Source organism: Podarcis vaucheri, assembly GCF_965113315.1.
Source record: "Podarcis vaucheri genome assembly, chromosome: Z".
NCBI lineage: Eukaryota > Metazoa > Chordata > Lepidosauria > Squamata > Lacertidae > Podarcis > Podarcis vaucheri.
The window spans coordinates 20,514,362-20,541,002 of record NC_138758.1 but is presented as its reverse complement, the minus strand read 5'-3'; the positions used below and the strand labels follow the sequence as shown (position 1 = coordinate 20,541,002).

Below are 26,641 nucleotides of genomic sequence, written 5' to 3'. Positions count from 1 at the left end.
CACACACCTGGCATGATGTTTGACCCTCACGATAACTCTGTGCAGTAGACTAGGCTGAATATGATGACTGGCCATCGGGCAGAGCTGAGTATTTTTTCCATCCCAGCCAAGAGCTGCATTCCCTTCTGAGCAACTTCTTGGGGGCCGCATGGTGGGCAGGGCCAAGTGCAAATGTGGATGCAGCCATACACACAAACATTGGTCTTGCTACCCAAACACAACACATCCTCAGGAAGTCATTTGTTAGGTGAGCTTTCGCATAATGACTCAACAAGTTCCATCGACTCCTGTGGGAAAATTTCTAGTGTGTTCCTGGCCACAGAATCTTGACTCCAAAGCGATGAGAAAATCCAGGAAAGCCCTCTGAAACCTTGCAAAAGGCAAACAAGAGAGGGGGAAATCCTTTCTTATTTGTCCGATCTCTCTTCCCCCCACCCAGGTTTCTGGTGAAACAGCTGTCACAGACTAACAAAACACAAAAAGTAAGGCTTATTATTATAGTTTATTTGTTTGGAGTACCACATGCAGGTCCGGCTGTTTGGATATCTGAAACTGCAGTGTATATAGTGAGGTTTTAGGTACTAATTCCTTGGGTTTGGATAAATGAATGCACATATAATGAACATTTGGACAGCAGGACCTGTGTCTGCATTTCTGCACATGTTCACACCTCACTATCTATCCTCCATCCAGGCAATCAAGCAGCACTAATAGAGTTCAGGGATTCATTCCAGTCAGCCAAAAAGTTTGGGGAGAGTATGACTGAAGCAGGGTGGTGGGGATAGAGAGGTTGGACCAGTAAGGGGTGTGACTTGGGAGCTGTCTTGAGGGTAAGCTAGAGAGGTCTGGGGGAGGCACATTCAGCCCCTGAACCCGAGCTTCCACCTGCCCTAGGACATCCAGTGAGCTTTATGACTCAGCGAGGAATCGAAACTGGGCCTCTCCAGTCCAAGCCCAGCAGGCTAACTACACCATCATGCCAGCTCTTTTTGCCAATTTGCTGCCGCTGCCACCACCAAGGGAATAGCCATGACTCAGTGGTAGGGCATGTGGTTAGCATGCAAATGGTGATAGGTTCAGCTCCCAGTATTTTTAGCTGGGCCTGGGATATTCCCCTGCCTGAAATCCTGGAGAGCTGCTTGCAGCCCATGTAAAACAGCTTCCTCTGTCCCTGCAAATCAGCAGAAGGAACCTGAGAACATTATGGGCTTAGTGGAGGGGTGTTCACATCCCTCATTAAAGAAGTGCACAGCCCGTGTAACTATATGCACACAAACAACTGACCTGTACACTTGTACAGTCAGAGGTACCAACTCCAGGAGCTCCTGGGGGCCCGGGCACCCACAAACATTTTGCTGTGGGTGCCCAGCCTCCGCCCCCCCCCACTGCTGTCACCATCTGCTCCCTTACATCTGGTGCTCTGGTGCCATAGTGGTGACTGGGCCAGGGCCTGTGCCCCTGCCTTGGCTCCTCTATTGCACCCCACTGCAGCCACGGTCATATCTTTAGCCACAGTGGGCCCCAACAGAGGCCCTGCAGCAGAGGTGCAGGCCCCAGCCCAGTCACCACCATAGTGCTAGAGCACGCACACACCCACCTGCCATGCTGTCATGATGCTGTGACGTCACACCATGATGTCATGTCGCGCTGCACCATCATAACATTGTGTCACGTCACGTGTGCCATGGGCACCCAATTTGGCGCCGCAATGTACAGTTGTTCACGTGCGACCTTCAGTGAGTGCATACTCTCTGTAAGCACAGGGGCTGAAGTTGTAGTAATCAACAAGTGTGTGCTTTTCTACCCAAACACTTGCGCATGTGCAGATACAGTTTGTACCTGTGCTCAGAGTGACGTGCGAACAAGCCTGTAGGGATGTGAGTTGGACAATGGGCTCCCCCGCCCCCCACCTAAGCTATCTGAATCAGGAAAGCCAAAGAGAAGAGCAGCAAAGCCCTCCCCGCCACACCCCCTAAACTGCTTAGCCTGAGTGTCCGAGACGACAGATAACCAATGTTATTTAATTTATTTTTTCAAAAGGAAAAAGGCGGGGGAGGAAGTTGATAAATAATGTAAACTGGAGAATGCATTAATGAAAGGCAGAACAAAAGGGAGGAGAGGAAAGGAAGGATGAGGCAGAGCAGGAGAGAGAAGGCCAGAGAAGGCGGGGGCGAGTAGGAGGGAGACTGGGGGGGGGATATATTCCTGCCCTTATTGATTGTATATGATTACATTAGGCCTATCAAATATTTATAATACATCCCACAAGAGGTCATTGTATGTGTCCCCCCCCATACAGCTGTGCTGTGGTGATGGAAGCAGACTCTAGGACAGTGCAAACCTAGGCTGGTCAGCTGCTCCTCCTCCCACCTCTTCTCACTTTCCTCTCATCTCGTCAGCACTTGATTTGTATCCAGGCTCAGTCACTTCAGGGCAAAAAGGGCCATATCTCAGTGGAACAGCACCCACTTTGCATACGGAACATCCCAGGACTAAACCCCGGAATTTCTGGTAAAAACTCCTTCCGGCCTGAGCCCCCAGAAAGCTGTTGTCAGACTGTGTTGAGAGTAAATAACAAGCTAGAACCGTCAGACCATTGGCCTATCTATTTAGGGTAAAGCTCTGTACCTGCTTTTGCCTGCAGAAGGTCCCAGGTTCACTCCCTGATGGCAGATAGGGCTGGTCGAGATCCCCTGCCTGAAACCTTGGAGAGCTGCTGCCAACCAGTGTGGACAATGATGGACCAATGGTTTGGCCCAGGATAAAGCAGCTTCCAATGTTCCTATGACAGTCATACTTACTGAGGCTTATGTTGCTGTCTCCTGCTATAGAAGTTATTGAGTTAGAATGGACCACAAGCGTCATCTATTGTTCTGCAAATTTGGGGAACCCATCCCTGATAGGTGACTATTCAACCTCTGCTTCAAAACTTCTAGTGAAGGAGAGACCAGCAACGTCTGAGACCATCTGTTCCATTGCCAGTAGTGGGTGGGACCTGAGGCAGAAATAGGCAGAGCAACAAATGCAACTTGTATCCTTGTACAGCAGGCTAGTTTCTACACACACACACACACACACACACACACACACACCCCTCCATCCTGCCAAGCATGAGGCATTATCACAGTTCAATGACACATCTCAGCTGGGCAAAAACTCTCAAGGTGTAAAGCAGGCCCAGTGAGCATCATGGTCTTGGCATAGGGGGTGTTGCATGGGAAGAGTTCTGAGGGGCAGAAATAGAGGCCTCAAGGTCGACATTTGGGGCTTGGGGCTAAAGTTCCCCACCCCTACCCTAGGCCCAAGATTCAAAGGTAATAGCCTTAGACTGGCTGATGTTCCTGAGATTAAAACTTGCTGCTCTTAAAAATGGATGCCTCAAACCTGAGTCTCAGGTCCAAAGCATATAGAGCAATTGTGTAACAATTTTAAGAGTTTCCTCTATTTGTGAAATTCAGGGCTGAGTGCCAGTACATTTGCAGACAAAATGGCACCATCTCTGCACTCAGGGGAGGCTTTAGCTGATTTGGGGACACCCCAACATTTGCAGTAGTGCAAAGGGGGGGCAATCATTTAAACCATTCCCTCTGTTCCCTGAGTCATGTCAACAGAATGCTTGAAGGACGCATATAATTTATTTGTGCACTGCAGGAAATCCTTGTGTGGCCAACGCAAACGCAACTGCTGCAAAGAGTGTCTAGCATCCCTGAGTCACCACCATTGTAAATCCAGCATCTTCTAAGCGGGGGCAGGAGCAGTCGGCAGTGCAGCCTCAATAGGGGCCCTTTAGAAGAAGAAAAAAAGCTGAGTGCTCCAAGCATTAAGAGGCACATGGACCCAAGTCGAGAGAAAGAGAGCTAGACAGAGGAAATGTCTTAATTTAATTGGGTTTTAACAGCACATTTAGTTCCCATCAGACCAGTTTCCGTTGGCCTGCCAATCTCTCTGCTCTACCATTTCAATTAGCAGCACCTGAGTCAGCAAGCTCGAGGGGTTGGGAAGCAGAAGGAGACTTGAGGCTAGAGTTACAGCAGGCAAACAGATGGTTGCAAGGCGGAGCCCACAGGAATTAAAGGCTGAGGCTTGTTATCTGAAGCCAGCATCTTCCCAGCTGCATGTTCTCTGTGATCTCCCTCATTGTGAGGCCCTCTAATGTTTCCTGCTGTTATATGTTCTGTGTAAATCCAGGTGTGTTTGTGTGTGCATGCAGGAAAGGGCCTAAAATCATCTGCAGAGTGCATGATGGCTCAGCCTTCACTGTTAAGGATACTATCAAGAGTTGGCAAGGCCCTCGGGAAAGGGCTGTGGCTCGGTGTTAGCGCATCTGTTTTGCATGCTAATGGTCCTAGGTTCAACCCCTGGCAACTCCAGGAGAATTGCTAGACAATATTGAGCCAAAGAGATACTTAGTATAAGGCTGTTTCCTATGCTTTCAAAACCAATTAAGTGTTTGTTCTTTTGTGTAAGGATGCACTAGGACAGTCTTTACCAACCTTGTGCACTAGGAGGGGACAACTGTACAGCTCCAGCCCTCTTCCTGTTGGGCTTTTTTCCATGCATTTACTGTGGGGTGAACTCTCCCCAGGCCACACCCCTCACCAGCCTTTCTTCATACCCTCCTTGAGTGCTTTTGCTTGGAGGAATGTGTCCTTGAACTTCAGTAAACCCACTTGCTTGCCTTGATGGAGAACAGAGAGTGGTGTGTAAATGTGTGCAGAAACTAATCTACTGTAGGAGGATGCTGCCCTTAGTTTGTAAAAAGTTCCCAGCCTAATGCAGACTGTATATTGAAAAGGACATCTGTACATCTCAGCATCTATACATAAGAAGGGGTCCAATTGCAAGGTGCTCTGCCACCTTGCATACACTTATATGTGCACAGGCGGATCGCAGACATCTTTTTCTGTGCCTGCATCCAGTTTTGTTGAGAGTTGGGGCCTGCTAGTGAAGAAGCAAACTGAGTTGTGCAGATTAAGGTGGAAGTACGTCAGGTGCACTCAAGTAGAGCTGCTATTAGGGTATGGCAAGGCTGAGTCAGGTGGTGGTAAATCAGGTCAGAGTCATTCTGTTTGGGGTGAATTTAGGCATGAGTCAGGTCAAGGCATGTCAGTTCATTGCTGGGTTTGCACAGCAGGTTCGGGTGAGCAGCAATCAGAACCATGGATAGAACTAAGTCTGCTCTGTTAGCTGAGTAGTAGAATAGTGTTGTCTCAGCAAAGAACCAGATTCATCTGAAATCTTTGCCCATGCCCAGGATATCTGTGAGGACCTGCCATTGATTCTGAAGTTGCATGCTCCTTCATGGCTGTGTAATAGAGAAAATGACAGTGGGGTTGTTCCCAGAGTATGAGGATGGTGAAAGAGTTGTTTCCTCAGGCTGGGAGGGTATTGACAGAGTGCTGAGGGTTCACCCCAAGTGAGGTTATCTGTGATTCATCTGAGTCCTTCTCGGGGTGGCATTGGGACATATATACAGGACACATGGCAGCATGAACAGCTGGCACTGAAAGCTATCACTGCCTACTATCCACATGTGCAAGGAACTTAACAGAAAGAGCCCTTCTGTTTTCAACAGTTCAAAATCAGCTCCATCAGCATGCAAACTGAATGTAATGGAACCTTAATGCTCATGTGCATACATTTACCAGCTTGGGCACTAGGCACAAGACTTAGTGGCTAGAAAGGGAGCTGGATCCTGAAGCGTGGGAAATCTAGTAACTCACACTAATAACATTGTAACATGTCATCCCCAATAAAGGTAAAACTAGGGACAAAATAGAGAAAGAAGTTGACAAGGACGAGGAAATTAGGCCTGCAAATAAGATCTAAGGATAGGTACTGAGAGAACATTTCAGAGGCAGGTAGTACCTTCTCATTGAAGTACCTTCTGGCCTTGGACTGAGCGTACCTGCTCAGGTTGGTCACTAGGTGCTACAGGACTGTATAGAATGGAAGAAGGTCTCCTGTTCCGCTTGAGCGTTGCTTAAGCAACAAAGTTTTCCTGGATTGTGGAGTATTCCTGAATCATTGGTGGTTCTTCAGTCCTGATTTCTGGCAAGTCCCTCAACTCCACCACCTAACTCCTCTGTCCTCAGTTCCAAACTACTATCTTCTTGTTTCTGGCTCACCTCAGTCTGCTGACCACAACCCTGCCCTAAGAGCAGAATGCTTTAGATGAGAAAGCCTTATCCCCAGTTTCAATTGAGAACGAATCTAGAGGCAGGCTCTTGTGGATTTATATTTGTGCATAAGCAGGTAGATATAAGATTAGGCATTTTTTTCAGGCACGCAGTTGCCAAGCCACCTGAGGTTTTAAAGCACATAAATTGTGCTCAGAAAATTGCCCAGGAACCTGTTGCTTAGGCATTGCTGAGATGTGTTCTTATCAACTAGTCCCAATTAGCCCCATAGCAACTAGATTTTGAACTAAGTGTAGCTTCCAAACAGTCTTCAAAGACAGCCCCATGTAGAGCATATTGCAGTACTCAAATCTGGGAGTTGCCGAGTCGTGCATAACTGTGATCCAGAATAGAAAGCCAAAGAAAAATTGTGCATATGTTTCCTAACCATATTTCCAGTTCTGATGGGGGAAATGGCAAGTTGATGATAGTAATAATAGTAATAATGAATAATGAATAGTCACTTGTGGGGGAAAAAGGCTTCAGGCTGGAAGCATTTCTTGAGGATTTGTATTTCACTGCACATCTGCCCCCTTGTGGCCATATTTATCTGCAGCAATTTGACTTCAGGGCGAACATATCCTTTCCATCCGAAGGACTTGGTAGGAAGAGGGCAGTGTTGGAAAAGGTGTGGGCAAGAAAGACCCAATGTGGGACAAACAGCTTTAGCAGCACTGCTGCAAGATTTCCAAAGAGCTGTTGTTGCTGCAAACCAGGCACGGCTGGGTCAGGGAAGGAACAACACACAGTGGTTTTCTAAGTCCTAGCTGACAAAAAAATATTTGAGAGGGCCAGAGCTCAGAGACGACCTTACTTTGCAGAGCTGGCAATGCTGTGACATCACCAAGCCACATTCCATGACGCCAGCAACCACCCCCTTTTGCGTCTCAGGCTTGAAGGTGCTGAAGGCCCGTAAACTTGACCAACAGAGCCAGTTAATGCACTCAGCAACCAGTCATCACGTGCAGAGGAGCCAAGTGATTCATGTGCACATGTAATGAGCTTTTGCTGAATTTGTCATCTTATCCCATTGAAAAACATGAATGAGAGAAATTTGTTTCACTCTCTCACTTTGTTTTTTAATTTTTCGAACTCTGCAATTTCAATTTGTCTCCTTCTTGTTCCAAAATTTCCCAATATGTCAGCCATTTGGCCTCCATATTGGGCCTTTTCTGAGCTTTTGCTTCCATTGGTGACAACCACCTTGGGGTTTTATTTTCCATTAAGTCTTTATATCTTACCCAGACATCCCAAAACTATTTTTTTAAATGGCATAGGATTATTATTTATTCAGGGCTATCTACTCCTGTTATTAATTACTTAGCACCCTGGCAAAGCTGATGCCCAGTGCTTGGAAAATTCATTTTTAAAAGGAACTATTTCTTTTTCTAGTTCATTCTGTCCAAACAAACAAACAAACAAACAAACAAAACCTAGGTCAAATTCAACTATTTCAGATCAGGTTCATTCAAATGAACTTTTTGGTTCATCATTTTTGGTTCATTGTCCTCTGCCATTTTTTCCAACATTCAGATTGTTCCAAACTGGTGTGCTGAAGTATAAGGTCCAAAAGTAAATCAGGGGTCAGGATGAAGCTTTCCCCATAATTGTGTTTCCATACTAGAAGATACTTACCCTGTTTAATTTATTAAAACCACATAGGTTTTTTTTTCAAGCACTGCTTATGATGCCCCATGGCTTCCCTTAGCACTAGGCACTTGGATCCAGGCAGTGACTACTTAAATTTCACTCAGTGCCCCACAGTGATGCTATGTTGAGAGCATTGTGAGAAATTTAGGTGGCATCCACCTGCTGACACCACTGCCAGTTAAACCCTAGGTCCTGCCAACACAGGAAAAAGTCTAGCAGAGGATACTCTGTGGGGAAAGGGAAACCTCAAACCTGCAGCTAGTTTTGCCGTTCTTGAAACTCTGTGCCTCCTCCTTCATGTGTCCTCTCCCTTCTCTCAAGAAGAGCCCACACACAATCAGCACCACTGAACTAAGAATATAATCTAGATTCCGAACCCACCCCATCTCTCAATCTGAGGTATGAAGGATAATAACAAAACCTTTCCACACTGAATACCCTTCCGCTCCAAGTAATGGGATTATGATATGATAAGATTCTTATGTTACGAAAATGACTCAGAAATACTTTTAAAGGGGTCCAACTCCAGATATCCTGTTTATTGAGCAGTCGTCATGATTGTTTATCAATGGTGAGCATTCATCCTGATTTGCTTTCAGATTGTTTAAAAATCATTCACTCATTCCACACAATTTCAGTGCATTTCTTTGCAAATTTCCAAACCACATACGTCCCACCAAATGCTGACAGCCTGGAGGCATCCTTACGTTTGTGTGTTTGGTGTGCACAAAATGGTTCTGTGCAAATTAAGAGCTTGTCACCCTACCCACCCTTTCCCCTCTGAACCCAGTGGGATCCTATTAGGCCTTAGTCAAGACATCAAAGGCACTGAGAAGCCCATCCCAAACTGGTCCGAATTCCACGAGCAAATGATGTTCCTCCTTTATCCATTCCTGCATGGCATATATTCAATACTCCATAAATATCTGCCCATTATGGGCCATGTCGGACATATATTATACCATGTAGGAAGCACAGAGTTTACAACCTAATTGCTTGAGTTGAGAGCTGCAGAAGGACTCCCACCCCCCTCCACACACACAATGGATTTTCTTCTCCTAGAGCTACTAATAGCCAGTGCCTCTTTGATGTTGCCGTTGATGGCACAAACGATCAGCCACATATTCATTCGGCCAAATGCACATTTCTAGATTCTCCCAAGAGGCAGGAATTTCGAATCAGCTTTACTGTCCTTTGAGCAAGAGAGAACTGATGCTGTATTCTGAATGCTCTTCTTATTTACAAATGTACAGTGGACACTCGGGTTGCGAACGTGATCCGTGCAGGAGGCACATTCACAACCCACAGTGTTTGCAACCTGCAGCACCGCGTCTGCGCACGCAGGTTGTGATTCAGTGTTTCTGAGCATGCGCAACTGCTGAAACCTGGAAGTAACCTGTTCCGGTACTTCCAGGTTTCGACGCGCCCGTAACCTGAAAAAATGCAACCTGAAGTGTCTGCAACCCGAGGTATGACTGTGCAGGTATTGTGTGTCAGGGAACAGTTCTCTGGTTTGAGGGCTGACACAGCCACCGTATGCTGAGGCTGTGCCTCCAAGCAGAAAAAGCACACTACTGCCCTTGGACAGAGGAGAGGGCCAAGCAGGGGACATTTAACCCAGCACCCACTCAAAAGCACCATTTCCAGATCCTGCACAGCTGTTTGTCCCTCTAAACCCACTTCTGAATGCTAGACCACTAACAGATTAGTCTGCCCAGCCTTTGGTTCAATGTTATTTTTTTCCTCTGGGAATTTCCACATAGCAAGATGGACAGCCTTTGCTGAAAGCTGTTTCCACCCACTCCCTAACTCAGGAGGGCCTGTTGATCCCCCCACACCCGGAAAAAAGAAAAGAAAAGAAAGTCCTTCTGCAACAGAGAAGGGAAATAACATCCCAGGACTAAAATGGACCAGAGAACGGCTATGACATGAAGTGCTAGGGGGAGGGATGGAAGTCTGACCTCTCCCAGGCTCTGCTGTTCTCATCATACCCATTCCTGGCTAGTTTATCGGTCATTGGAGTGAGACCAAGAGAATATCAGCAAGGACAGAATGAATATAAACATCTGAGCCAAGGCTTCCTTCTTACCATGAATAAAGGGGAGGGGGCAAGTTTAAGGGGAACCTTAATTACATGCCAAAAAAATCAACACAAATAAATAAGTGATTATGTCTCCATGGTAATCGAGTTGAAAATCTGTGGGCTTTGGGAGGAAGATGTGAGTCCTGTTGTCATGAGGAAACTGACAAGGTGATGACCGTGTTGGTTGGGTCAACTTTGGTTGGGGGAAGAATAAGCAGACTTTTGAATCACACAGGGACTACGGTACAAGCTGAGGCCAGAGTAGGAATGGGATGGCATAGCGGCAAGGCAGTGATTGGGAAATTTTCCAGGCTGAGGACCACAGTGTCATGTGCAAAACCTTTCAAGGGCTGCATGACAGTGGTGGGTGGGGTCAGGGGCAATAGTAGTTGGAGCAGCAGAGGTGGCTCTCTTTGTACAGTAGGTTACACTCCACCCGTGCAAACGTTGAGAGATTCTACCCACACATTTCTCCATCCAGGCAAGTGAGGGGAATTATCACAGTTCAAGGGGGCACATTCAAGCCAGGTAAAAGCACTCAAAGTTAGCACAGAGCAAGAACTTGGAGGGAGTGGATGTGGCCTGAGAGTATGTGTTGCCCTGGGAGAGTATTGAGGGCATAAAAGATCCCTATATTAGAAGAATATTAGAACAGGGATTTCCCACCCACTCCCCATCAGTAACTAGTTTTTGGCTTGCAAATACTTTTTTGTTCTTAAAATGTGGGGGAGTATTCAAAATGGCATCCCAAACGTGAAGTCTGAAGTGGCACAGTTCACTACCCCACATCAAGGCTCTACCCCTGCATTCTGCTGCTTGGAGGTAGAACTGGACCCAATTCTCTGCACAATATAATAAATTGGAGCTACTTACTTCAACAGGTACACCACCAGTTTACTAATGAGTCCTAGGTAGAGTCTACACACATATAAAAATAGCCCTGGAAATGTTTTTTTTTTAAAGCGTTTTTTTTAAAATACATTGAATTTTCCAAAAGGCTCTCCATCACCATCTAGTGTCACATTGTATATTGCATTTAAAACATTTTATTTGCAACTGTATAGCTGAGTCCTCAGTTGCAACACTTTTTTCATTTAAAAAACCCACTGCAATATGTATAAGATAGCTTTCTATGATACTATGGGTGCATCTAAACACAGGGGGGAGAAATGCTATAAAGAAGTCAGAAATTATATTGCTTTAACAAAAGAAAGAAATCTCTGTGGAAAATCACGCTTTAAAATTTCCTGCTCTTTGGCACCATCTGGTTTGCATATTTTAGTGCATTCAAATTGCTGTTTCTTTACTAATGTAGCTGAGTCCTATGTAAGAGTTTGCCCCTTCTCCCCTTCCCTTCCCCTCCCCTTGCCCCTTTTATGGATTGTCCACAATATAGGTAAAGGTAAAAGTAAAGGTACCCCTGCCTGTACGGGCCAGTCTTGACAGTCTTGACAGACTCTAGGGTTGTGCGCTCATCTCACTCTAGAGGCCAGGAGCCAGCGCTGTCCGCAGACACTTCCGGGTCACGTGGCCAGCGTGACAAGCTGCATCTGGCGAACCAGCACAGCACACGGAACGCCGTTTACCTTCCCGCTAGTAAGCGGTCCCTATTTATCTACTAGCACCCGAGGGTGCTTTCAAACTGCTAGGTTGGCAGGCGCTGGGACCGAGCAACAGGAGCGCACCCCGCCGCGGGGATTCAAACTGCCGACCTTTCGATCAGCAAGCCCGAGGCTTTAACCCACAGCGCCACCTGCGTCCCATTGTCCACAATATAGTTTCAGGCAAATAGTTGCTTATTTAATTTAGTCTGACTTTGTTTTTACTCCCAAGGAGAGGAGCTTGTGAGATTTCCTGCCTCAGGCCACCTAAACAACCTGACTTATTTTTAAATTGTACATTGACTTAAACGCAATAGCAAAAATTGCAATGGTAGTGGGTGAATCCAAGGCCGCAACTATGGAAGAAGCAAGTCCTTCTTGGGGTGCTAATTCTGCGAACCCCTCCACCGTAGACTCAGGTTGCATATATTTGTAAATAACCCTATATGCTAAAGACACCACAGTCTCTGTTGTGCCTCATTCCAGAGGAAACACGAACCCTGGGTAAGCGCCTGGAACCCCTGGAATCTCAGTCGGTGATTGGGGTGGCATGCAACAATATTCTAGGACTGTGATGCCTGTGGTTTGCCTGGATGGAAGATGAAGAGCAGTGTGTGTCTGGCCGCACCCAATTTTGCCATGCCCACCATTGGTATGCAATTCCTGTCCAGGAAGGTGGTCACAAGATAATGTGGCCCTCTGAATGAAAAGGGTTCCTTGCTCCTACCTTAGCAGACAGAAGGCTTTTTTATACAGTGGTACCTCGGGTTAAGGACTTAATTCGTTCTGGAAGTCCGTTCTTAACCTGAAACTGTTCTTAACCTGAAGCACCACTTTAGCTAATGGGGCCTCCTGCTGCCGCCGTGCTGGGTTAGCGGAGTCTGTAACCTGAAGCATATGTGACCTGAAGCGTATGTGACCAGAGGTACCACTGTATCTTCCTTTCAGCTTCCCTCCTGCTTCCTTTCCTCCCCCACCCCTTTAAAAGGGAAATTGGGGGCAGGGGGCGAGAAATGCCTGGGAGGTTTGCTCTCAAATTATCCCTGAAGAAAAGTGAAGACTGGGGAGGAAAGATTACATCAAGGGGCATGGAGTCATTCCCAGCAATGCCAAGACTGCTGCCATCTGCCATTGGCTGAAAAGGGTCTCCTCTGTGACCCCCATGGAGAAGAGCGAGCGGCCTTCAGGAATCCCAGGAAGGGCCAGAGATAAATTCTCATGGATGCCAAAATGCCTCAGTTCTGAAGTCACTGAGTGACTCACTCGTTTTTGTTCCTCTGGGAGCCACTCGGCATGAGAGCCCATGAACTTTTCTCTAGCCCTTCTGCCCCAAACAACACACTCCAAATATATAATGATTAAAAAACATGTCTGACCAGGTCTTTACAGCTGTTTGCAAGTCATCGCTCTTTCTCTCACCCCACATGTTACAGTTGGGTGCCGTCTACCAAGGCAGGCATTGGAAATGAATCAAACTGAACCGTTTTCTGGAATAATCACTTATACAGTACATGCATGAAATCAGTGTGCAAATTATGAGAGTGGGAGCAGTGACAGGGATGAAATCCATGTGTCCCACCTCTGATTTTCCCTAATTTTAACCATACTCATGAAGCCTTCTAAAAACAGTAGCTAAGAGAACAAGGCTCTAATGGAACCAGGGCCAGGCTGCCCATGAGGTGGGGTGAAGCAGCCACCTCAGGTGGCAGAATTCTGAGAGGGAGCATCCCCTCCAGGTACCCTACCCTCCTTGTCACCAGCAAAAGACGGCACTGATGGCACTGGCAGTGATGCTGGTTCCCAGAGATATCTTGCTGTAATCTCACAGAGCATGTGAGATCTCACCGGAAACAGCTGCTTTGGTTGCCGCTTTGTGGGCGGTGCAGCAAAACAGGATGATCTGAACCCCTGTAATTTAGGCAATGCCTCAAATGTCACTGTTTGATGCTTGGCTATGGCCTAATACATGCTAATACATTTGTAGCCTTAAAAATGTAGTTGTTTTCTCTCGAACAGGTATCATTCATGTGTGGCCCAGTCATGATGCTTTCAATCAAGATTGATTTGGGCTGTTGCCATGGGAGTGTCCAGGGGGGGCAGCTGCCTCCCCATCAATAAAAATAAACAAAAACACACAGCTAACTGAGGTTCTGCCGCCCCGCCCCCGAACAAAAGGCCTGCCCCTCACAACTAAAGGCCTGCCCCCCCAAACAAAAATCCTGGCTATGGCCATGGTTCTTGCCATGGTTCTTGCCACCCAGAAAGGTGAGTGTAGTTACTTGATACACATTTGAAAAACCTACCCCCTGGTTAGGATATCCATGCCTTTTCCTCCCTGCACATGCCCCAAGTGAACGGAGAAGGAAGTGGTGACTGCAATCTTAAGCAGGTGTGAATACATTCACACACCCCATTGCTGGGACTATGTAGGACTCTTTTCAAATAGACACATTGTGGGGTAACACTGAATCAATCTGCAATGAGTTTTCATTTTCAATGAGAATTTTTGTGAGTAGCAGGGAAATATGCAATAGATCTACAACATGTGTGGATTATGGAGAGAGAGAGAGAGAGAGAGAGAGAGAGAGAGAGAGAGAGAGAGAAGCAAGTACAGTCATACTTCGGGTTACAGACGCTTCAGGTTGCGTGTTTTCGGGTTGCACACTGTGCCGAACCCGGAAGTACTGGAACGGCTTACTTCCGGGTTTTGGTACTTGTGCATGCGCAGAAGTGCTAAATCATGCTTTGTGCATGCGCAGAAGCGCCGAATTGCGGGTGTGCAGATGCCGCTCTGCGGGTTGGAACACTGCAGGTTCCGCACAGATCCTTGTGCCCTCAATCTTTCCCAACATCAGGGTCTTTTCCAGGGAGTCTTCTCTTCTCATGAGGCGGCCAAAGTATTGGAGCCTCAGCTTCAGGATCTGTCCTTCCAGTGAGCACTCAGGGCTGATTTCCTTCAGAATGGAGAGGTTTGATCTTCTTGCAGTCCATGGGACTCTCAAGAGTCTCCTCGAGCACCATAATTCAAAAGAATCAATTCTTCGGCGATCAGCCTTCTTTATGGTCCAGCTCTCACTTCCATACATCACTACTGGGAAAACCATAGCTTTTACTATACGGACCTTTGTTGGCAAGGTGATGTCTCTGCTTTTTAAGATGCTGTCTAGGTTTGCCATTGCTTTTCTCCCAAAAAGGAGGTGTCTTTTAATTTTGTGACTGCTGTCACCATCTGCAGTGATCATGGAGCCCAAGAAAGTAAAATCTTTCACTGCCTCCATTTCTTCCCCTTCTAGGTGATGGGACCAGTGGCCATGATCTTCATTAAAGAAAAAAAAGCTTCAGACCATATTTTGTGCTCTCCTCTTTCTCCCTCATTAAGAGGTTCTTTAATTCCTCCTCACTTTCTGCCATCAAAGTTGTATCATCTGTATATCTGAGGTTGTTGATATTTCTTCTGGCAATCTTAATTCCGATTTGGGATTCCTCCAGTCCAGTCTTTCGCATGATGAATTCTGCATATAAGTTAAATAAGCAGGGAGAGAATATACAGCCTTGCCTTACTCCTTTCCCAATTTTGAATCAATCAGTTGTTCCATATCCAGTTCTAACTGCAGCTTCTTGTCCCACATAGAGATTTCTCAGGAGACAGATAAGGTGATCAGGCACTCCCATTTCTTTAAGAACTTGCCAGTTTGCTGTAGTTCCATGCAAATAGGAGGAAATATTGGAACTGTTCTCATTCTTTGACTTAGGAGGACCTCTAGTGGGCAGGAATAGGCTAAGCCAGGGTTGCCACTTGGATGGATGCATTCTATTTTCCATAACTGGAAATAAAGAAAATAAGTGGCCATGTATCTTACTGCAGTGCTAGGAGGACAGTCCTCCATGTAAATGACAGCTGGAAGACAATACTTTCTTTGAAGACTGCTGTATTTGAAGGCTGTCTGCTCCAAGTGCAGTTGAAACATAACCCTAAGAATGGGGGATGGGTTTTTATGTCACTTGTTCACAATAGACACTTGGACTGCAGACTGAGCAGGCACACAGACCACCTGGCCACTGCCTTCCCAGATAGTAGGTGGACAGCATGATGCCTTCCAGATATTGTGAAGGTCCAACTCCCATCCAGCTCACCAACATGAGCACAAAGATTCAGGCGGGCTACAGCTCAGAATGAACTCAGGCTTGCATGCAAAGTTAAAAATAAGAAAAATGGTTGTTTGGCTATGTCCATAGCAGGAGGAAGAACAAGCTAGTAGGTCCTCTGCATGGAGAAGATGGGAGAAATGCTGTTGGGTGACAGAAAGAAGGCAGAACTACTCAACACCTACTTTGCCACTATCTTCACCCTAAGGAAAAGCAGTGCCCAACCTGGCGGTTACCAAAATAAATGATGCAAGGAGGGAGCTGCAGCCCAAGATAGGAAAAGAGGTGATAAGGGAACACCTAGCTACTTTAAATGAATTCAAAACTCCAGAGTCTAATAAGCTGCACCCAAGGGTACTAAAGGAGCTCGTGGATGTAATCTCAGAGCCTCTGCCAATAATCTTGAGAATTATTGGAGAACAGGGGAGGTCCCTTCAGACTGAAAGTAGGCAAATGTTGTCCCCATCTTCAAAAGGAACTAGGAAGACCCAGGTAATTGCTGACTGGTGAGCTTGACATTGATACCAGAAAAGGTCCTAAACAGATTACAGTGGTGCCTCGCAAGACAAAAAGAATCCGTTCCGCGAGTCTCTTCGTCTTGCGGTTTTTTCGTCTTGCGAAGCAAGCCCATTAGCAGCTTAGCGGATTAGCGCTATTAGCGGCTTAGCGGGCTTAGCGGTTCAGCTGATAAGCGGTTTAGCGGCTTAGCGGATCAGCTGATAAGAGGCTTAGCGGATCAGCTGTTAAGCGGCTTAGCGGATCAGCTGATAAGCGGCTTAGCGGATCAGCTGTTAAGTGGCTTAGGATCAGCTGATAAGCGGCTTAGCGGCTTGGGGAAAAGGGGGGGGAGGGAAAAAACCGCAGGAACTCGCAAGACATTTTCGTCTTGCGAAGCAAGCCCATAGGAAATTCGTTTTGCGAAGCACCTCCAAAACGGAACATGTTATGCCCAATACTTTTTTTAATCTAGTGGCTAAAATGTCCGTGTATATTTTATAATCATTATTAAGTAGGGAGATTGGTCTGCAATTGTTATAAGTTCTCTGTTTCTACCCTGTTTTAGTATCAATTCTATATGTGCTTGCTGCCATGCTTTTGGAATTTTCCCTTCCTCCAAAATTTTATCAATAGATTCATGGGTAGCACTAGGGAGTCCTCTATTTTTTTTATAATGCATTGTAGTGAGACTGTCTGCCCCTGGGGACTTTCCTATTTTAGACTTTGCTATCTCTTGATGTATTTCCATTATGGATACAGGGGAGTTTAGATATTCAATATTGTCAGTTAATACCTTATGTATGTCTTTCTGTTGTAAATATTTTGTTATTTCTTCTTCTGTTTCACTACCAGCCTTGTGGACACTTTTAAAGTGTCTAACAAAGCTTTCCTTTATTTCTTCCGGTTTATCTAACACCTTCCCTTTTACATTTATTTTGTCAATCATTCTCTCTTTTTGATTATTTTAGTTGCCATGCTAACATTTTCCCTGGCTTATTTGCAAATTAAAATGGTATTTGCTTCATCCATTTCATATTGATTTCTATTTCCTGACTCAGTATTGATGAAATTTGGATTTGTAATACCTTTATTTTTTGTATAGCTTCCTCATTTTTTTGTTTTTTTAGACAGTCATACCATGTTACGTTTGCTTCATGTTACGTTCTTTCAGGTTGCATCCTGCGGCGCCTTCCACATGCTTTTCCAATCCTCAATTGTATATTATGACCTAAATCTTTATTTAGGCTTTATTTGTGCTGACGTTACCATCTCATCCAACATTTCCCCATATAGCAGGAGATTGTACATCTTTTAAAGTAATTTTGTATCACTCTCAATAATTTCTTTTTGAAAATTTGAAACTATGTAACTAAAACCTTTCTTATTGAGCTGTTCATTCAACTGTCTATGATGTAGCCAACTTTGCAAAACGACTTTCAATTCTTCATACTCTTTTAGTTTCAACCCTCCCCCCGCCATCAATAATTTTCTATATGTCGGCCAGCTGCCTCTCCTGTTCAGTGGTTTTAATACTAATGCCTCCACTGGTGAAAGTCACCATGGGGTTTTGGGTTCTAAAAAATATTTATATTTGTTCCAGATTCTTATAAGTGTTTTTCTTATTATATGGTTATGAAAGTCTTTGCGTTTTTTATCTTTCCCATATCATAAATATGAATGCCAACCAAGTCTATTATCGTGTCCTTCCAAGTCCAGTATTTCATCTTTCTTTAATTTAATCCAGTCCCGAATCCACGTAATGCATGCTGCTTCATAGTAGAGTTTAAAGTCTGGGCGGAAAAAGCCTCCTCTGTCTTTTGTATCTATAAGTATTTTATATTTTATTCTAGGCTTTTCCCCGTTCCAGACAAACTTTGAAATATCTTTTGCCAGTTTCTGAAGCAGACAAGATTACTTATTATTGGTATTGATTGAAATTTTTTTAAAAAGTCTTTGGTAGTGCATTCATCTTTATTGCTGCTATCCTTCCCATCAGGGAAGGTTCATTCTGTTCCAAGTGTCCAAATCTTTCTTGATCTCATTCCAAGCTTTCTCACAATTGTCTTTATACAAATTCAAGTTTTTATTGGTAAGCCAGATTCCTAGGTATTTAACTTTTTATGGATTTCTATCTTTGTGATCTCCTGCAACTCCTTTTTCCCCATTTTGGTCACATTTTCTGTTAATACTTTTGTCTTTCCTTTGTTTCCATAACATCCTTCTGGACCGTCTAGAGGGGCTGGGAGTTGGGGGCACTGTCATACAGTGGTTCCGCTCCTTCCTCCTGGGCCGTGTCCAGAAAGTAGTGTCCGGGGATGAGTGTTCAGACCTCTGGGCTCTTACTTGTGGGGTGCCTCAGGGTTCCGTCCTCTCCCCCATGCTTTTTAATATCTATATGAAGCTGCTGGGAGAGATCATCAGAGGGTTTGGGCTGGGTGTTCATCAGTATGCAGATGACACCCAGCTCTACCTCTCCTTTAAATCAGAACCAATGAAGGCGGTGAAGGTCCTGTGTGAGTGCCTGGAGGCGGTTGGAGGATGGATGGCGGCTAACAGATAGAGGTTGAATCCTGACAAGACAAAAGTACTGTTTTGGGGGACAGGGAGTGGGCGGGTGTGGGGGACTCCCTGGTCCTGAATGGGGTAACTGCCACTGAAGGACCAGGTGCGCAGCCTGCGAGTCATTTTGGACTCATAGCTGTCCATGGAGGCACAGGTTAATTATGTGTCCAGAGCACCTGTCTACCAGCTCCACCTGGTACGCAGGCTAAGACCCTACCTGCCCATGGACTGTCTTGCCAGAGTGGTGCATACTCTAGTTATCTCATGCTTGGACTACTGCAACGCGCTCTACGTGGGGCTACCTTTGAAGGTGACCCGGAAACTGCAATTAATCCAGAATGTGGCAGCTAGATTGGTGACTGGGAGTGGCTGCCGGGACCACATAACACCGGTCCTGAGACATCTGCATTGGCTCCCAGTACGTTTCTGAGCACAATTCAAAGTGTTGGTGCTGACCTTTAAAGCCCTAAATGGCCTTGGTCCTGTATACCTGAAGGAGTGTCTCCACCCCCATCGTTCAGCCCGGACACTGAGATCCAGCGCCGAGGGCCTTTTGGCGGTTCCCTCACTGCGAGAAGTGAAGTTACAGGGAACCAGACAGAGGGCCTTCTCGGTAGTGGCGCCCACACTGTGGAACACCCTCCCTTCAGATGTGGAGGTATCCTATCTTTAAAAGACATTTGAAGGCAGCCCTGTTCAAGGAAGTTTTTAATATTTAATACTGTATTGTTTTTAACATTTGATTGGAAGCCGCCCAGAGTGGCTGGGGAAACTCAGCCAGATGGGCGGGGTATAAATAATAAATTATTATTATTATTATTATTATTATTATTATTATTATTATTATTATTTGTTTAATTTAAACCCTGCCACTCGCCCAAACTCTTGTATTTTTCCTAAGACCTTAGGGAGACAATTTTTTGGCTCTTCTACTGTAATTACCAAGTCATCTGCAAATGCTTTCAACTTAAATTCATTTTTCCCTGTTTTTATTCCCATAATCAGTTTATCTTTTCTTATATTTCTATTCAGAACCTCCAGGACCAAAATGAATAATAAAGGTGATAGCGGACATCCTTGCCTCGTTCCTTTTTCTATTTTGAATTGGTTCATTATCACCTTATTAATAATCAATACTGTGATATTTTGAATGTCCAAGTATCCAGTAATTCCCAGTTGTAATCCTTTTAAGATTTTGATCGACTTCCAAATATCCAGGCTTGAAACAGTCTATAACTCAAAAAAAAGTCCAGTTAGTCCACCAGTGTCCATGTAGCTCTAACATATTTTCAGACAGTAGGTCAACTTTCTAAAGATTTAAACTTTGAAGTACTTGTCCTGGTCTTTCAAAAACACAATGGATGTAATTTATTCCACTCCAGCAGACAAGGTGCTCTACCTTCTTAGGGGTCTCCCCACCTCAGTCGGCTGAGCAGAACCCCTGCCAGGCTTTGGTAGTTGTTCTGAAAGATCCAGAATTTCATCAAAATTTTATCAGTTCCAATATGCAGCTCTAAATAAGATCCAATCAACACCTCTCAATCCAATAAAGGTTCTAACAATCCAATAAGTTAATTTCTGTCCATTGAGAAGGGAAGGCTCTCCAGTCTCTAAAGCTGTTATTATTCATCAAACGCTACAAAATAAATAAATAAAGGAAACCTCTCTTATTCACAAAGAGATCCTCACAGCTCCAGGCCACAAAAGAGGAAGTATGACTTCCTGTTTAATACTTCTCCTCTAATTTTAGCCCAATTAAGTTCTGATTTCAATTCTTCAGAGAAAGTTTATTTTTAATTACCTTATTTTGGTATATCTGTTGCTTCTGGAGGCGACCAGTGACTTTGGTCGGTGAGCATGCGTTGGAGCCTTGAATCCCCCTCAACTGACCCCCCTCGCTTACTGCCGAAGCAGTTGCGAGAGCCGGGTCCTGGCAGTAGGAAAGAATGGATTCTGCTGAACCCTTTTGAAGCCCTGCTCTTCTGCAGGTTTTTTTCAGGGGGATGCCTAGTCCTGGCTACCTCCCCTCTTCGTCCACCAACCCCCAAAATGCTCGTATTTAGTGGGACGAAGCGCTGGGCGCCACCATTCCTCTCCACAACAGAATGGAAGTCCGTGTTTGGTTTTTCTCAGAGCCCATGTCTAACCTGTAATTCAGTTAATGTTCTTTGAAAAATTGAAAAAAAATTCAGTTGGGTTTTATGACCAATATTTATCTACTAATGGAGCTTTACCTGGTGCCTCAGGTTAAGTACTTTATTGGTTCCGGAAGTCCGTTCTTAACCTGAAGCGTTCTTAACCTGAAGCGGACTTTCCCATTGAAAGTAATGGAAAATGGATTGATCCATTCCAGACGATGAAAAACACCCCCCTAAAACAACAATTTAACATGAATTTTACTGTCTAACGATACCGTTGATCCATAAAATGAAGGCAATAATCAATGTACTGTAACGGGACCCCTGACCATTAGGTCCAGTCGTGGCCGACTCTGGGGTTGCAGTGCTTATCTCGCTTTGTTGGCCGAGGGAGCCGGCGTACAGCATGTGGCCAGCATGACTAAGCTGCTTCTGGCGAACCAGAGCAGTGCACGGAAATGCCGTTTACCTTCCCGCCAGAGCAGTACCTATTTATCTACTTGCACTTTGACATGCTTTCGAACTGCTAGGCTGGCAGGAGCAGGGACTGAGCAACGGGAGCTCACCCCGTCGAGGGGATTCGAACCGCCGACCTTCTGATCAGCAAGTCCTAGACTCTGTGGTTTAACCCACAGCGCCACCTGCGTTCCTTAATCAATGTACTATACTAGAAATAAGACAGTATTTTAGATGAAAAAAATTAACATTCCCCCCCCCCTTACGTGCACTGATGATAGTCAATTTGGATGGGGGGCTTTTATCCATTTCTGAAGTCACACAATCAACCAGTAGCTGAACTGGGTTCCACACAGTCACAAAAACAACCACAAAAATGAAGTCACGAGCCACAGTCACAAAAGCCAAAATATAATCTCTGCAGTCTCTGCTGTTCTATACAATTTTTTACTGTTTTGGAGCCTTGGTGTACTTTAAGTGTTAATTCAAACCTAATTCAAAATTATTCCTGTAATTTTCTTTCCCACCAGTAGGTGGCGATGTGTTCTCTCTCTTTTTGCCTTAGTCTCGCACTCGGTGTTTTTTCTTAATGACCTTCTCAGGCAGTTCTTTGATTGCAAATCCGGTGACCTATTTCAAACCACTGCTATTTCTGTTTTCATAACTGAATGTAATGTATCCAATTTTATTATCAGCTGATGAAGAATCATCATTGAAACAGTTGATTTATCCCAGAAACACTGTTCTGTTCCTGTTTTGTTTGCTGTTTATTGCTGCATTCTACAGTGGTTTGAATACTTTAGTGGTAGCAATTATTCTGAGATTATTCTCTTCGTTTTACCTGGCATTCTTAACATGTAATTACCATCTTTTTCGCTCCATAAGACACACTTTTTTCTTCCTAAAAAGTAAGGGGAAATGTCTGTGCGTCTTATGGAGTGCATGTGTGGTCCCTGGAGCCGAATCGCCCAGAGGCAAAAAGCAGATCATGCTTTTTTCTCTCTTTTTTTTTGAAAGAGGGAAGTGTGTGTTGAAACAAAGCTACTGACCAGCAAGCGATCTGTAGGGAGATAAGGGAGACTAGCAATAAAGGAGGCTGTCTGGGAGTGGGGAGGTAAAGACAGTGAACGTGCAAGGAGAGGAGACAGGAAGACTAAAGCAATGAGGAGAGAAATTAGAAGAAAAGGAGGAGAAAAAAACTGCTCCAGCTAAGGAAAAGACACTAAGGCAAATAAGAGGGGAGGGAGTGTTGAAAGAAAGCAGCTGATCGGTAAGGGATCAGGAGGGAGATAAGGGACGCTAGTGATAAAGGAGGCTGCCTGGGAGGGGGGAGGTAAAAGCCCATGGATCCTCAGGATTTTTACATTGGGTCACCCCAAATTCACCATCAGATCACATAGCATATCCATGGCTACAGCCTGCACCAAAAAAATCACGCACCCACTATTGTGTGGGGTCACAATGGCACAAAAACGTGGTTACAAAGCACAGATCCACATGGATCCTCAGGATTTTTGCATTGGGGCACCCCAAATTCACCATCAGATCACATAGCATGTCCATGGCTACAGCCTGCACCCCCCCCCCAAAAAAAATGCACCCACTGCTTCATAGGGCCACAATGGCGCAAAAACATAGTTACAAAGCACAGATCCACATGGATGCTTGGGATTTTTGCATTGGGCTACCCCAAACTCACCATCAAATCACATGTCTGTGGCCACAGCATGGACCACAAAAATCATACATCCACTGTTTCATTCAAAGTACAGTGGTGCCTCACAAGACGAAATTAATTCGTTCCGTGAATTTTTTCGTCTAGCGAATTTTTCGTCTTGCGAAGCACGGTTTCCCATAGGAATGCACTGAAAATCAATTAATGCGTTCCTATGGTCAAAAAAAGTCCAAACAAAGCCAAATTTGGTACAACAAGAGTTTATTAAGTGCTCTTTAAATCACATATCCTGTAAAGAGCATTTCAAAATTCAAACCCAGAATTTTTTTTAAAAAACAGCAGAGTGGCCCAATGGTCACAGAAAATCATAAAAATGCAGAAAAAACACATAAGCTTCCAGATTCTTGCAAACCCCTTCCCAACACCAAGTCCTTGAATTCCAAACACGCCAACCCAAAATCCAACACCCCACAAAAAGTTTTAAAAGCTTAACTTACCAAATGGCTGTAAAAGAAGTTTTGGAAAAGTTTCAAAAATCACCAAAGTCTTTAAAAACCTCAAAAAAGGCTACTATGTACACTGCGTTCTATGAGTTGCTCCTCGAAGTCAAGTCCAACTGTATTAACGGTGTTAAGAAAAAGGAAACAAACTTGCAAGACGTTTTCGTCTTGCGAAGCAAGCCCATAGGGAAATTCGTCTTGCAAAGCAGCTCAAAAACGGAAACCCCTTTCGTCTAGCGAGTTTTCCGTTTTGCAAGGCATTCGTCTTGCGGGGCACCACTGTACTTCTCCGTCCATTTACTTGGGAGTAAGCCCCATGGAATTCACAAGGACTTAGTTCTGAGTAGACATCATTAAGTCTATACTGTTAGTCACTTTTTTGCATTAAATAGTCTATAGCAGGTGAGACAGTTAAATCAAAAGCTCCTCCTCTGTTGATATGAATCCACAATTCTATACCCACTTATTTGGGAGTAACCCCCACTGAAGTCAACAGGGCTTACTTCTGAGTAGACATGCATAGGATTGTGCTGTAAATTAGCCACACTTTCATAAATCAATCGGACTTAGCTAGCTGTAACTGATTTCAACAGAACCAAAGTGTGGCTTTTAGCATACACATGGTTCCATGTGCATTCACAGAATCATAGAATTGTAGAGTTAGAAGGGACCTAAGGGTCATCTAGTCCAACCCCTGAGGCACATTCTTTCCTTAAAGAATTTTGGGCACTGCAGTTCATTAAGTGTTGCTGGGACTGAGGAGTAAACTACAGTGCCCAGAATTCTTTGGGGGAAAGAATGTACTTTAAAGGTGTAGCATGCACATTGCAAAGCCCACTGAAGTGAAGAACATGGCACGAAAGGGGGTTAACTCAGAAGTAAGGCCCCTTGTATGACTTGCTTTATATATATATATATGTTTTCCCTACCAGGACAGTCCAAACTGTAAGGTGAAGTTCACGACAGCATGCACTGCTCACCGAAAAGCTGTTTCTCAGAAGGTTGCCTTACCATGAGTGCTGTATCTCAGAGCATGCTGCAGTTGGGCCAATGTGCTCTCTTGCACCCCCAAGAAAGAGACATGCTCACTGGGGAAATGGTGAGGTTCATTCCATGGTGGAGCTCTGCTCAGTGTTTGTAGAGAGTGATGGCAAACTCTGTGCTCAGGTTCTGTGGTTCATGGTGTCAGTACAGTCATACCTCGGGTTACAGGCGCTTCGGGTTGCGTGATTTCAGGTTGCGCACCGCACCAAATCCAGAAGTACAGGAACTGGTAACTTCCAGGTTTCGGCGCTTGTGCATGTGCAGAAGCGCTAAATAGCAACCCACGTGTGCGCAGACGTGGCGCTGCGGGTTGAGGATGCTGTGGGTTGTGGATGTGCTTCCCACACGGATCACGTTCGCAACCCCAGCATCCACTGTATAAAACCTTTCCTGCCTTGCTCTTCCTCCAGGTCTTCAAATATTATGTCATCTAAATGGAAAAGATAAGGCTAGAAATTAAAACTGTTTTAGGGACTTTCCTATATACAGTACCCTGAACATATCCTTGGAAATCGACATTACCTTCATGTTTTCCTTGATGTTTTTTCCTCCTGCCATCTCCCTCCAGTCTCTTCCTGCTCTTCCTTGAGGTCTTCTACAATTAGATCTTCTGAAAGGAAAATCAGAGAAGGCTGCCAGTTAGAGAAACTTTCTTATATACAGTGGTAAAGGTAAAGGTAAAGGTACCCCTGCCCGTACGGGCCAGTTTTGCCAGACTCTAGGGTTGTGCACTCATCTCACTCTATAGGCCGGGAGCCAGTGCTGTCCGCAGACACTTCCGGGTCACGTGGCCAGCGTGACAAGCTGCATCTGGCACACGGAACGCCGTTTACCTTCCCGCTGGTAAGCGGTCCCTATTTATCAACTTGCACCCGGGGGTGCTTTCGAACTGCTAGGTTGGCAGGCGCTGGGACTGAACGACGGGAGCGCACCCTGCCGCGGGGATTCGAACCGGCGACCATGTGATCGGCAAGTCCTAGGCGCTGAGGTTTTACCCACAGCGCCACCCTTATACAGTGGTACCTCGGGTTAAGTACTTAATTTGTTCCGGAGGTCCGTTCTTAACCTGAAACTGTTCTTAACCTGAAGCACCACTTTAGCTAATGGGGCCTCCTGGTGCCGCCGCGCCACCGGAGCCCGATTTCTGTTCTTATCCTGAAGCAAAGTTCTTAACCTGAAGCACTATTTCTGGGTTAGCGGAGTGTGTAACCTGAAGTGTATGTAACCTGAAGCGTATGTAACCTGAGGTACCAATGTACAGGGAATATATGCATGGAAATAGACATTACCTTCATGTTGTCCTGGGCCATCTTTGTGAGGGGGGAGGTCTGCAGAGCCTACAGGGAAACAAAGAGCCACTTGGAATATGTTTATTTTCTGAACCTCAGACCTTTCCTAAGAAACCTTAGGGAATAAAATTACTATGGAAGCAATGTCTGAAAGAAAGAAAGAAATGTCTGAAGGATTTTACCTTTTGTGTCCTCTCGAAGGTGGGTCCAGAGGGAGAGGCGGAGGGAGAGGTAGCGGGGGAGGGGGAGGTCTCTGGGAGAGGAGATTTTTTTCCCCTCCTTCCCAGATGGGAAAACCTTTCTCAGCCTTGAAAGTCTAGAAAAGAAAGAGAAATGGAACTCACAGTTAGTACTCTCTAATGCCTTTACACTCAAGAGGAATTCACTATAATCACAGAATGCAGATGCTGAGAGTAATCCTACTTCCATGTCTGTCTACTTCCTGTAACAAACGCGAAATGATATAACCACAGGAGCTTACCAGGCCTTTTTGCACTCTGGTGACCAGTGAGCCAACAGAGGAGGGCTCACAATGGCTTCTGTAAATCTGGGGCTGTCCCTTGAAAATAGGGACACTTGGCAGGTCTCCTGAGGTGCCCAGATGGGAGACCACCAGGAAACCCATGATACGGTGCTTGTCGAGCACCCAGGGTGGCAGTGAGCTGCTCCTCCCGGCGCCATCGTTCCGCACGCTTTGCTTTTGGGGGCAGCAGAGGCTTTTCAAAGGGGGATCAGGGCCTGAACAGGTTGAGCAGGACAGGCATCGGCCTTGGCAGGCCTCCTCAGCAGCCCAGAAAGTCGGCCTATGTGAAGAAAATGA

At 45.3% G+C, this 26,641-nt stretch overlaps 1 protein-coding gene across 1 annotated transcript; it reads right to left on the bottom strand.

Moving 5' to 3' along the window:
* Window positions 1-483: 483 nt before the first annotated feature.
* Window positions 484-26,641, bottom strand: LOC309523636 (uncharacterized protein). The gene is made up of 4 exons (XM_082207619.1): window positions 26,303-26,641; window positions 26,004-26,137; window positions 25,055-25,142; window positions 484-2,556 (listed from the first exon to the last, which is right to left on the bottom strand). Exons 1-4 carry the CDS (start codon window positions 26,444-26,446, stop codon window positions 2,377-2,379), a joined length of 546 nt encoding a protein of 181 aa, XP_082063745.1. The 5' UTR covers window positions 26,447-26,641; the 3' UTR covers window positions 484-2,376.